Below are 13,952 nucleotides of genomic sequence, written 5' to 3' on the forward strand. Positions count from 1 at the left end.
CTAAGAGTCTCGCCATGGAAAACATCCGAAGTTCTTCAAAGGTAAATGATTTTATTTGAATGCTTTTCTTGTTGTTGTGAAAATGTTGCCTGCTGAATGCTAGGCTTAATGCTATGCTAGGCTATCAATACTCTTACACAAATGCTTGTGTAGCTTTGGTTGAAAAGCATATTTTGAAAATCTGAGATGACAGTGTTGTTAACAAAAGGCTAAGCTTGTGTTTCAATATATTTTTTCATTTCATTTGCAATTTTCATGAACAGGAAACGTTATGGTAATGAGCTTGAGGCTATGATTACGCTCCCGGATACGGAATTGCTCGTCGCTAGAGGTTAATACAGGTAATGAGTGGAGAACAGGAGGGCTTCTTAAAGAAAAACTAACAGGTCTGTGAGAGCCGAATTCTTACTGGTTGGTAGGTGATCAAATACTTATGTCATGCAATAAAATGCAAATTAATTACTTACAAATCATGCAATGTGATTTTCAGGATTTTTGTTTTAGATTCCGTCTCTCACAGTTAAAGTGTACTTATGATTTTAAAAAATTACAGACCTCTACATGCTTTGTAAGTAGGAAAACCTGCAAAATCGGCAGTGTATCAAATACTTGTTCTCCCCACTGTATGTATGACAAATCTTCAATTCTTTAGCTGTTTTGAGTTTTGGCGAAGCCGGCCGTACAGAACGGTAAAATATCGTCATTTTCATTACCCTCAAAGTCATTCAAGGGTAGAGCCCATAATGCCTCGGGTATTATTGTCTGGGGGCTGTCAGCTGTAAACACAATATTAGGTTTTTTAAAATAGTGTACACGATTTGTTTAATGCTGTCACGCCCTGGTCTTTGTGTTTTCTTAATTATATTGGTCAGGCCAGGGTGTGACATGGGTGATTATGTGTTTGTCTTGTCTAGGGGTTTTGTAGATTAATGGGGTTGTGTTTAGTAGAGTAGTCTAGGTAAGTCTATGGTTGCCTAGAGTGGTTCTCAATCAGAGGCAGGTGTTTATCGTTGTCTCTGATTGGGAACCATATTTAGGCAGCCATATTCTTTGAGTGTTTTGTGGGTGATTGTTCCTGTCTCTGTGTTTGTTGCACCAGGTAGGGTAGGGTAGGGTAGGGTAGGGTAGGGTAGGGTAGGGTAGGGTAGGGTAGGGTAGGGTAGGGTAGGGTAGGGTAGGGTAGGGTAGGGTAGGGTAGGGTAGGGTAGGGTAGGGTAGGGTTGGTTTTGTTATTCACGGTTATTGGTTTTGTAGATTGTTCGTATTTTCATCTTTATTTAAGATGTTTATAAATAACCACGCTGCATTTTGGTCCTCTCTTTCAACAGAAAACCTTAACAAATGCTTAATGTAAGATTAACACGCATCGAATTTTTGACTCACTTCTAAAATATCTTGAGGGCGTAGGACTGAAAAAATCATTGTCTTCTATAATAACTTGTGATTGTTGATGATCCAAGTAAATTATTGCAGGTAACAGCTGAGTAAATGTAGGGTAACCTATAGACGTTTTAAGTGATATTAAAATATATTTAGAAAAAATATATACATTTTAACTTAAAAATATATGCAATTCACATAAAAACAACATTAAGAAATAATATGAATTACCTTGAAAATATGATGTCATCCACTTATAAAATATCTGCAAAACCCTATATATAACAACTGTTAAATATTTGAAGAAACCTTAATAAACAGGAGAGAGAGAGAGAGAGAGAGAGAGAGAGAGACAGACACAGAGAGAGAGAGACACAGACACCAAAACAGAGAGAGAGAGAGAGAGAGAGAGAGACACAGACACAGAGAGAGAGACACAGAGAGAGACAGAGAGAGACACCAAAACAGAGAGACAGAGAGAGACACCAAAAGAGAGAGACAGAGAGACAGAGACAGAGAGACAGAGACAGAGAGAGACACCAAAACAGAGAGAGAGAGAGAGAGAGACAGAGAGAGAGACAGAGAGAGAGACAGAGAGAGACAGGCTATGTGCACACTGCCCACAAAATGAGGTGGAGCTGCACTTCCTAACCTCCTGCCCAATGTATGACCATATTAGAGAGACATATTTCCCTCAGATTATACAGATCCACAAAGAATTCGAAAACAAATCCAATTTTGATAAACTCCCATATCTACTGGGTGAAATACCTCAGTGTGCCATCACAGCAGCAAGATGTGTGACCTGTTGCCACAAGAAAAGGGCAACCAGTGAAGAACAAACACCATTGTAAATACAACCCATATTTATGCTTATTTATTTTCCCTTGTGTACTTTAACCATTTGTACATTGTTACAACACTGTATATATATATATAAGGGGAGGCTATATACAGTGCCTTGCGAAAGTATTCGGCCCCCTTGAACTTTGCGACCTTTTGCCACATTTCAGGCTTCAAACATAAAGATATAAAACTGTATTTTTTTGTGAAGAATCAACAACAAGTGGGACACAATCATGAAGTGGAACGACATTTATTGGATATTTCAAACTTTTTTAACAAATCAAAAACTGAAAAATTGGGCGTGCAAAATTATTCAGCCCCTTTACTTTCAGTGCAGCAAACTCTCTCCAAAAGTTCAGTGAGGATCTCTGAATGATCCAATGTTGACCTAAATGACTAATGATGATAAATACAATCCACCTGTGTGTAATCAAGTCTCCGTATAAATGCACCTGCACTGTGATTGTCTCAGAGATCCGTTAAAAGCGCAGAGAGCATCATGAAGAACAAGGAACACACCAGGCAGGTTCGAGATACTGTTGTGAAGAAGTTTAAAGCCGTATTTGGATACAAAAAGATTTCCCAAGCTTTAAACATCCCAAGGAGCACTGTGCAAACGATAATATTGAAATGGAAGGAGTGTCAGACCACTGCAAATCTACCAAGACCTGGCCGTCCCTCTAAACTTTCAGCTCATACAAGGAGAAGACTGATCAGAGATGCAGCCAAGAGGCCCATGATCACTCTGGATGAACTGCAGAGATCTACAGCTGAGGTGGGAGACTCTGTCCATAGGACAACAATCAGTAGTATATTGCACAAATCTGGCCTTTATGGAAGAGTGGCAAGAAGAAAGCCATTTCTTAAAGATATCCATAAAAAGTGTAGTTTAAAGTTTGCCACAAGCCACCTGGGAGACACACCAAACATGTGGAAGAAGGTGCTCTGGTCAGATGAAACCAAAATTGAACTTTTTGGCAACAATGCAAAACGTTATGTTTGGCGTAAAAGCAACACAGCTGAACACACCATCCCCACTGTCAAACATGGTGGTGGCAGCATCATGGTTTGGGCCTGCTTTTCTTCAGCAGGGACAGGGAAGATGGTTAAAATTGATGGGAAGATGGATGGAGCCATATACAGGACCATTCTGGAGGAAAACCTGATGGAGTCTGCAAAAGCCCTGAGACTGGGACGGAGATTTGTCTTCCAACAAGACAATGATCCAAAACATAAAGCAAAATCTACAATGGAATGGTTCAAAAATAAACATATCCAGGTGTTAGAATGGCCAAGTCAAAGTCCAGACCTGAATCCATTCGAGAATCTGTGGAAAGAACTGAAAACTGCTGTTCACAAATGCTCTCCATCCAACCTCACTGAGCTCGAGCTGTTTTGCAAGGAGGAATGGGAAAACATTTCAGTCTCTCTATGTGCAAAACTGATAGAGACATACCCCAAGCGACTTACAGCTGTAATCGCAGCAAAAGGTGGCGCTACAAAGTATTAACTTAAGGGGGCTGAATAATTTTGCACGCCCAATTTTTCAGTTTTTGATTTGTTAAAAAAGTTTGAAATATCCAATAAATGTCGTTCCACTTCATGATTGTGTCCCACTTGTTGATTCTTCACAAAAAAATACAGTTTTATATCTTTATGTTTGAAGCCTGAAATGTGGCAAAAGGTCGCAAAGTTCAAGGGGGCCGAATACTTTCGCAAGGCACTGTATATGATTTACCCACAACATTTTGGGATAAATACCTACGTAGGCCCTAGTCCATTCTCGTTTAGTTATATAATAACTTATTAAAAACATACCTTTTATAATATACAATATATACGTATTTATAAACATGTATAGTTAGATATTACCAAGGCACAAGGCGAGACCGAGATGCAGACACAGGAGGCAGATGGTTGGAGCCTAACAATGTTTATTAATCCAAAGGCTTCCAAAGGCTTCCAGGAGAATGGTCGTGGACAGGCAAAGGTCAACACCAGATCAGAGTCCAGGAGGTACAGAGTGGCAGACAGGCTCTTGGTTAAGGCAGACAGAATGGTCAGGCAGGCGGGTAGAGTCCAGGAGGTACAGAGTGGCAGACAGGCTCTTGGTTAAGGCAGGCAGAATGGTCAGGCAGGCGGGGACAGAGTCCAGGAGGTACAGAGTGGAAGACAGGCTCTTGGTTAAGGCAGGCAGAATGTCCCCGCCTGCCTGACCAGAGTCCAGGAGGTACAGAGTGGCAGACAGGCTCTTGGTTAAGGCAGGCAGAATTGTCAGGCAGGCGGGTACAGAGTCCAGGAGGTACAGAGTGGTTAAGGCAGGCAGAATGGTCAGGCAGGCGGGTACAGAGTCCAGGAGGTACAGAGTGGCAGACAGGCTCTTGGTTAAGGCAGATAGAATGGTCAGGCAGGCGGGTACAAAGTCCAGGAGGTACAGAGTGGCAGACAGGCTCTTGGTTAAGGCAGGCAGAATGGTCAGGCAGGCGGGTACAGAGTCCAGGAGGTACAGAGTGGTTAAGGCAGGCAGAATGGTCAGGCAGGCGGGTACAGAGTCCAGGAGGTACAGAGTGGCAGACAGGCTCTTGGTTAAGGCAGGCAGAATGGTCAGGCAGGCGGGGACAGAGTCCAGGAGGTACAGAGTGGCAGACAGGCTCTTGGTTAAGGCAGGCAGAATGGTCAGGCTGGCGGGTACAGAGTCCAGGAGGTACAGAGTGGTAGACAGGCTCTTGGTTAAGGCAGGCAGAATGGTCAGGCAGGCGGGTACAGAGTCCAGGAGGTACAGAGTGGCAGACAGGCTCTTGGTTAAGGCAGACAGAATGGTCAGGCAGGCGGGTACAGAGTCCAGGAGGTACAGAGTGGCAGACAGGCTCTTGGTTAAGGCAGGCAGAATGGTCAGGCAGGCGGGGACAGAGTCCAGGAGGTACAGAGTGGCAGACAGGCTCTTGGTTAAGGCAGGCAGAATGGTCAGGCAGGCGGGTACAGAGTCCAGGAGGTACAGAGTGGTAGACAGGCTCTTGGTTAAGGCAGGCAGAATTGTCAGGCAGGCGGGTACAGAGTCCAGGAGGTACAGAGTGGTTAAGGCAGGCAGAATGGTCAGGCAGGCGGGTACAGAGTCCAGGAGGTACAGAGTGGCAGACAGGCTCTTGGTTAAGGCAGATAGAATGGTTAGGCAGGCGGGTACAAAGTCCAGGAGGTACAGAGTGGCAGACAGGCTCTTGGTTAAGGCAGGCAGAATGGTCAGGCAGGCGGGTACAGAGTCCAGGAGGTACAGAGTGGTTAAGGCAGGCAGAATGGTCAGGCAGGCGGGTACAGAGTCCAGGAGGTACAGAGTGGCAGACAGGCTCTTGGTTAAGGCAGGCAGAATGGTCAGGCAGGCGGGGACAGAGTCCAGGAGGTACAGAGTGGCAGACAGGCTCTTGGTTAAGGCAGGCAGAATGGTCAGGCTGGCGGGTACAGAGTCCAGGAGGTACAGAGTGGTAGACAGGCTCTTGGTTAAGGCAGGCAGAATGGTCAGGCAGGCGGGTACAGAGTCCAGGAGGTACAGAGTGGCAGACAGGCTCTTGGTTAAGGCAGACAGAATGGTCAGGCAGGCGGGTACAGAGTCCAGGAGGTACAGAGTGGCAGACAGGCTCTTGGTTAAGGCAGGCAGAATGGTCAGGCAGGCGGGGACAGAGTCCAGGAGGTACAGAGTGGCAGACAGGCTCTTGGTTAAGGCAGGCAGAATGGTCAGGCAGGCGGGTACAGAGTCCAGGAGGTACAGAGTGGTAGACAGGCTCTTGGTTAAGGCAGGCAGAATGGTCAGGCAGGCGGGTACAGAGTCCAGGAGGTACAGAGTGGCAGACAGGCTCTTGGTTAAGGCAGACAGAATGGTCAGGCAGGCGGGTACAGAGTCCAGGAGGTACAGAGTGGCAGACAGGCTCTTGGTTAAGGCAGGCAGAATGGTCAGGCAGGCGGGTCAGGCAGTATCTCGGACCTGCCTGGTGTGTTCCTTGTTCTTCATGATGCTCTCTGCGCTTTTAACGGACCTCTGAGACTATCACAGTGCAGGTGCATTTATACGGAGACTTGATTACACACAGGTGGATTGTATTTATCATCATTAGTCATTTAGGTCAACATTGGATCATTCAGAGATCCTCACTGAACTTCTGGAGAGAGTTTGCTGCACTGAAAGTAAAGGGGCTGAATAATTTTGCACGCCCAATTTTTCAGTTTTTGATTTGTTAAAAAAGTTTGAAATATCCAATAAATGTCGTTCCACTTCATGATTGTGTCCCACTTGTTGTTGATTCTTCACAAAAAAAATACAGTTTTATATCTTTATGTTTGAAGCCTGAAATGTGGCAAAAGGTCGCAAAGTTCAAGGGGGCCGAATACTTTCGCAAGGCACTGTATATAGCCTCCCCTTATATATATATATAGCCCCCCCTTATATACATATAGCCCCCCCTTAAATACATATAGCCCCCCCTTATATACATATAGCCCCCCCTTATATACTTATAGCCTCCCCTTACGTACATTTAGCCCCCCCTTATATACATATAGCCCCCCCCTTATATATATATAGCCCTCCCACCTTATATACATATAGCCCCCCCTTATATACTTATAGCCTCCCCTTACGTACATTTAGCCCCCCCTTATATACATATATATAGCCCCCCCTTATATATATATAGCCCCCCCTTATATACATATAGCCTCCCCTTATATACATATAGCACCCCCTTATATACATATAGCCCCCCCTTATATACATATAGCCCCCCCCTTATATATATATAGCCCCCCATTGTACATATAGCCCCCCCCTTATATATATATAGCCCCCCCTTATATACATATAGCCTCCCCTTATATACATATAGCACCCCCTTATATACATATAGCCCCCCCTTATATACATATAGCCCCCCCCCTTATATATATATAGCCCCCCCATTGTACATATAGCCCCCCCTTATATACATATAGCCCTCCCACCTTATCTACATATCCCCCCCTTATATACATATAGCCCCCCCATTGTACATATAGCCCCCCCCTTATATATAGCCCCCCCTATATACATATAGCCCCCCCTAAAAACATATAGCCCCCCCTTATATACATATAGCCCCTCTAGATTTCATGATAATCTGACTGGAGACAGACGTTCATCTAGGTCCTTCACCATTAACACACACCCATCAGACTGGAGACAGAGTAGGAGTGACCTAGGATCAGATCTCCCCCCACCGTCCATGTAATCTGACCTAGGATCAGATCTCCCCCCCCCCCACCGTCCATGTAATCTGACCTAGGATCAGATCTCCCCACACCATCCATGTAATCTGACCTAGGATCAGATCTCCCCCCACCGTCCATGTAATCTGATCTATTACGTAACTGAACCTAGATCAGCCCTCCTGAGGTTTTAAGACTGGATTTCTTAATGAGTCAAAGTTGTTCTCTGAAGAGGCGGGCTGGAGGCGGGGATGCAAATGAGGAAACCAAGTGAGTTACTACTTCTTTATTTCTAATGTGCCTCAAAAAGGGGAACATCCATAAAGACATTGGTCACAGGCCTTGAACAGAAGACATTCTGACATGTACTGCAATCATTATACAACTCAAATATACAACAGGTTAAATGTATATACAGCGTGATCAATATTTACCGTCAGACTTTAATATCTACGAGATGATAGCAATAAAACGGGGGGAAAAAGTTCAACATTTCAGCATGAATAATACACAGTTCAGTGTATGGACAGCGAAGCCCTCCATTCAGAGAGAGACGTAGAGCAGTACAATGACACAGAGCTCCTTTAAAGAAAAACACTAATTCATGTTCAATGACATATGGATCAACCAACTTCACAAGTGAAGAAACTGCCATAATTTTAACAAAAGATCTGAAATCTAAAATCACAGCATCATTTGATGCAGGTAAAATGATGGAGAAACACATGATGCATTGTGGTCCATAGTTCAGCAGGTTGGGGGTTCCAGTCCATTCACAAAGCAAACCTAATTCCAAAATGTTCCTGATTGAAGAGAACTGGAATTTCAGTGTACTTCCTGAATGGACTAGATTTGAACCCCAAAGTTGAGTATCAAATACATGTTGCAAGCATGCTGTATGGGATATGTCAAAGCCAGCTTTTGATCAAGTCATGATCGGGGTCCATGTGAATTGAAGCCAGTCAATTGAGGAAGTGAATTGTATTTAACATTGCTAATGTAAAAAAAACTTGGAATAAATAACTTCTGCTTTTCAGTTTGAGAAATCATTGAAAATAGATCGTTTTTTTTTCTTCTTCATTTATTGTATTGTAATTTCAGTTGACTTCCTGAATTGATGACTTCTAATTCACCTTGACCACAGCCCCAGATCAAGTGGTACCACGTGTTGCTGCTTTAGGCAGTGTTGGCGTCCCTCTTCCCAATCTGGCAGTACAGGGTCATGGCGAAGGCCATTCCAAAGAGCTGAAACACAAAACAGGTACGTCACAACCCATTCACTACCAGGCTATAGCCCGGTCCCACATCAGTTTGTGGTGTCTAGCCTGGTTCCAGATCCATTTGTACAGTCTTGCCAACAGGTTGTTAATTGGCAATGACAAACGGCCATCGGCGTTGCCAAGAAGGTGCCAACAGATCTGAGACCAGGATACATTTAGTAAGTACTGAGTGAATTGCACATATCCATCTTAATGCCAATGAGAAGAGTTAGTGAAGATGAAACAGACCAATACAAATGTATTCCATTTATATGACTGGTACAGTACATAATATAATGTATTAATAGAGGCTTTGTTATGCATAATAGTGTATTAATAGAGGCGTTGTTATGTATAATAGTGTATTAATAGAGGCTTTGTTATACATAATATAGTGTATTAATAGAGGCTTTGTTATGTATAATAGTGTATTAATAGAGGCTTTGTTATACATAATATAGTGTATTAATAGAGGCTTTGTTATGTATAATATAATGTATTAAGAGGCTTTGTTATACATAATATAATGTATTAATAGAGGCTTTGTTATGTATAATAGTGTATTAATAGAGGCTTTGTTATGTATAATATAATGTATTAAGAGGCTTTGTTATACATAATATAATGTATTAATAGAGGCATTGTTATACATACATAATATAGTGTATTAATAGAGGCTTTGTTATGTATAATATAATGTATTAATAGAGGCATTGTTATGTATAATAGTGTATTAATAGAGGCTTTGTTATGTATAATATAATGTATTAAGAGGCTTTGTTATGTATAATATAATGTATTAATAGAGGCGTTGTTATGTATAATAGTGTATTAATAGAGGCATTGTTATGTATAATATAATGTATTAAGAGGCTTTGTTATGCATACATAATATAATGTATTAATAGAGGCGTTGTTATACATACATAATATAGTGTATTAATAGAGGCGTTGTTATACATAATATAATGTATTAATAGAGGCATTGTTATGTATAATAGTGTATTAATAGAGGCATTGTTATGTATAATAGTGTATTAATAGAGGCGTTGTTATACATAATATAATGTATTAATAGAGGCTTTGTTATACATAATATAATGTATTAATAGAGGCGTTGTTATGTATAATATAATGTATTAATAGAGGCGTTGTTATGTATAATAGTGTATTAATAGAGGCTTTGTTATGTATAATAGTGTATTAATAGAGGCGTTGTTATACATAATATAATGTATTAATAGAGGCGTTGTTATGCATAATATAATGTATTAATAGAGGCTTTGTTATACATAATATAATGTATTAATAGAGGCTTTGTTATACATAATATAATGTATTAATAGAGGCTTTGTTATGTATAATATAGTGTATTAATAGAGGCGTTGTTATGCATAATATAATGTATTAATAGAGGCGTTGTTATGTATAATAGTGTATTAATAGAGGCTTTGTTATGTATAATAGTGTATTAATAGAGGCGTTGTTATACATAATATAATGTATTAATAGAGGCGTTGTTATGCATAATATAATGTATTAGAGGCATTGTTATGCATAATACAGTGTATTAATAGAGGCGTTGTTATGTATAATAGTGTATTAATAGAGGCGTTGTTATGCATAATATAATGTATTAATAGAGGCATTGTTATGCATAATGTACTGTATTAATAGAGGCTTTGTTATGCATAATGTACTGTATTAATAGAGGCTTTGTTATACATAATATAGTGTATTAATAGAGGCTTTGTTATAGAGATTGAACTGTTGGATTCTTACCATCAAGACTGCGATACCAAATGCAATCCCCAGCGCAATGATTGCGTGCTTCTCCATGAAGGAAGTCACAAACTTGGCACAAGGCTGCAGAGGACAAAGCCAACAGTCAACACTAGTTAACACCAGGTCATGGTAACTGTACGAAGACGCTGCTTTGCGGTTCGGGGTTGTATCATCCTGGAACCCTCTATGGTTTCATGTGGCTGTAGATCAGTTCCCTGTACAGGTTCTGTTTATAGGAGTGTAGTGTAATGGTAATGTATGGTAGTGTAGTGTAATGGTAATGTATGGTAGTGTAGTGTAATGTAATGTATGGTAGTGGAATGGTAATGTATGGTAGTGTAGTGTAATGTAGAGTAGTGTAGTGTAGTGGTAATGCATGGTAGTGTAGTGGTAATGTATGGTAGTGTAGTGGTAATGTATGGTAGTGTAGTGGTAATGTATGGTAGTGGTAATGTAGAGTAGTGGTAATGTAGAGTAGTGGTAGTGTAGTGGTAATGTATGGTAGTGTAGTGGTAATGTATGGTAGAGTAGTGGAATGTATGGTAGAGTAGTGGAATGTAGAGTAGTGGTAGTGTAGTGTAGTGGTAATGCATGGTAGTGTAGTGGTAATGTATGGTAGTGTAGTGGTAATGTATGGTAGGTAGTGTAGTGGTAATGTATGGTAGGTAGTGTAGTGGTAATGTATGGTAGAGTAGTGGAATGTATGGTAGAGTAGTGGAATGTAGATTAGTGGTAGTGTAGTGTAGTAGTAATGCATGGTAGTGTAGTGGTAATGTATGGTAGTGTAGTGGTAATGTATGGTAGGTAGTGTAGTGGTAATGTATGGTAGTGTAGTGGTAATGTAGAGTAGTGGTAGTGTAGTGTAATGGTAATGTATGGTAGTGTAGTGTAATGTAGAGTAGTGGTAGTGGAATGGTAATGTAGTGCAGCAGTAATGTGTGTTACTGATGTTTCCTTTATACCAAGTAAAGCCACCTTCCTTGAGTTTCCTAAATAGTATTTTATTAATAATATGTGATTGTCTGCTTACCGTTGAGTACACTTGGCGTCCATCTGCACTTTGGCACGCCTGAGCGGTGTCAACACAGTTACAAGAGCTGGGGACAGTGGAGCCCCAGTCAGAGGGTCCGTTGATCAGTCCACAGCACTTTGCCTGAAAAACAAAGGAGTTAGACCTCCGTCTCACCGACACAGGGGTTGTGTTCAGTCAAGGCACACTGTCATTTTCCCGTTGCAAAATATTTCACTACAATCTGTTTAGGTAGCAGCCCATCTAACATTTAAAAAAAAAAGTTATTCAGTTCGTCGACAAAAATAATCCAATAACATTCGTAGCCGATTAAGAACAATTAATCTGGACCCAACTAATTAAGTTAAACCAATAATTATTCATACATTCATGACAGGACCATCGATTACTGCGTCCCAAATTGCACCCGTTCCCTTTGGAAACAAAGTAGGACCCTATGGGTCCTGCTCAAAAGTAGTTCACTACAGGGAATTGATACCATTTGTGGCACATCCTATGTCCAGATGATTCATCTTGGGACCTGTGAAACCCCCACTTTTTGGGGGCGGCAGGTAGCCTGGTGGATAGAGCGTTGGGCCAGCAACTGAAAGGTTGCTAGATTGAATCCCCGAGCTGACAAGGTAAGGCAAGAATCTGAACAATATGCTCCTGAACAAGGCAGTTAACCCTCTGCTCCTAGGCCGTCACCGTAAATAAGAATTAGTTCTTAACTATGTTATCATGGGCAATGCCATTGAGGAGTTTTGAATTGTAGGGGGGGGGGGGGGGGATTCAACTTCATTGGCTGATCCCTCCTGATGGCCCTGTTGGAGTCATGTCCACCTTGGTCATCAGGAGAGATCAAAGAACTCATTTAACTTGTGATGAAGTGTACTACTTCAAAACAGCGAGTACCTCAACGCCGTTGCCCCCCCGTGTTCACAGACACCACAATTAGACATGTAAAAAGAAAATCTATAATTCTCTATGGTACCTCCACTTCCAGTTTCTGCAAGTCCGTTTGAACGTCAGGCTTCTGGTCCCTCAGTGGTAGCAGCTTCGCCATACTCTCCTTCACCCACACCTGAGACTGGAAGAGGCCATTTACAGTCATGGACCAGTAGGAGAGTCACACAAAGACATGAAACAGTCCTTCACCCACACCTGAAACTGGAAGAGGCCATTTACAGTCATGGACCAGTAGGAGAGTCACACAAAGACACGAAACAGTCCTTCACCCACACCTGAGACTGGAAGAGGCCATTTACAGTCATGGACCAGTAGGAGAGTCACAGACAGGAAACAGGTGTGGAACAGTAGGAGAGTCACACAAAGACAGGAAACAGGTGTGGAACAGTAGAAGAGTCACACAAAGACAGGAAACAGGTGTGGAACAGTAGGAGAGTCACACAAAGACAGGAAACAGGTGTGGAAAGAATGTTTTATTAGCACATGCAACAAGTGTCAAGGTCCCAACAGGTTAAGAGTTTTGGGCCAGGAACCGAGAGGTCGAAGGTTAGAATCCGAGCCGAATTAGGGACAAACTGTCGCTGTTCCCAAGGCAACCTAGTTGCACCTGTAAGTCGCTCTGTATAAGAGCTTCTCCTAAATGAATAAAATATAAAATCTGATCGCACCGAGTGGGTCATCACGGGTGATGACGTCCTCCTTACCTTCCCCTCACTAACAGTGGGTGTGTGAGACATCCCTCTGAGCACAGAATTCAATTCAACTTCTATTCCACGTTAGTTCAACGTAATTTCATTGAAATGTGGAAACGCTGATTCAACCAGGGAGGGTTTCCTCCTTACCTTCTTCTCTCCGACAGCTCCCAGGATTCCGGCGATCAACAGGAGGATGAAGATGAGGAGCAGCCCGATGAAGAACTGAAACAAACCAATAACCGCGCGCACATGATATTTGTCCCATTAAGGCAAGGGGACAGATATCTGGATTTAACATTTTAATCTGATTTGGGTTTTTCCAAAACTGAAATGATACTCTGATCCTTCAGTCAAGGATTTGGTGATCCTTCAGATAAGAATTTGGTAATCCAATATCACCTTTTAAAAAAATCAGGATTCAAATGTAGTGATGAGGCTATTTTTGATACCGAAAAAAAATATTTACCAAATTTGTGTTACAGCCTGAACTCAAAATGGATTAAACATATCCCCCGCCCCCCCACCTCACCCATTTATGCACAATACTGCACAATGGCAAAAAATAAATGTTTTAGACATTTGCACATTTATTGTAATCTCATTTATAAAAGTATCCACCCAACCCCCCTTGAATACTTTCTGAAGGCACAATATAAAAGGGATTTGCTCCATTTTAAATTGGACTTATTTTCATTAAATGTAGGTTACTCATCTCTGTGTCCCTGTAATAGTGAAGTAGTACCCCAATGTCAATTAGATGGTGAGGTGTGGGCCAAGTCA

The 13,952-nt window shown here is 41.8% G+C and overlaps 1 protein-coding gene across 2 annotated transcripts in view; it reads right to left on the reverse strand.

The window, feature by feature from the left end:
• Window positions 1-7,726: 7,726 nt before the first annotated feature.
• Window positions 7,727-13,952, reverse strand: part of LOC110499718 (tetraspanin-8) — a 29,257-nt gene continuing 23,031 nt past the window's right edge. The window contains exons 4-8 of one of the 2 annotated variants that reach the window (XM_090201289.1): window positions 13,320-13,394; window positions 12,503-12,598; window positions 11,530-11,652; window positions 10,497-10,580; window positions 7,727-8,700 (exon numbers count right to left, since the gene is read on the reverse strand). In XM_090201289.1, coding sequence (XP_090057415.1) covers window positions 8,632-8,700; window positions 10,497-10,580; window positions 11,530-11,652; window positions 12,503-12,598; window positions 13,320-13,394 — 447 coding nt within the window. In that variant the 3' untranslated portion in view covers window positions 7,727-8,631. Of the gene's footprint in view, window positions 8,701-10,496; window positions 10,581-11,529; window positions 11,653-12,502; window positions 12,599-12,683; window positions 12,759-13,319; window positions 13,395-13,952 lie in introns of those variants that run through there. The other variant, XM_090201290.1, reaches the window with a different exon arrangement.

Source organism: Oncorhynchus mykiss, chromosome 15, assembly GCF_057628025.1.
Source record: "Oncorhynchus mykiss isolate SJ-2025 chromosome 15, ASM5762802v1, whole genome shotgun sequence".
Classification (NCBI taxonomy): domain Eukaryota; kingdom Metazoa; phylum Chordata; class Actinopteri; order Salmoniformes; family Salmonidae; genus Oncorhynchus; species Oncorhynchus mykiss.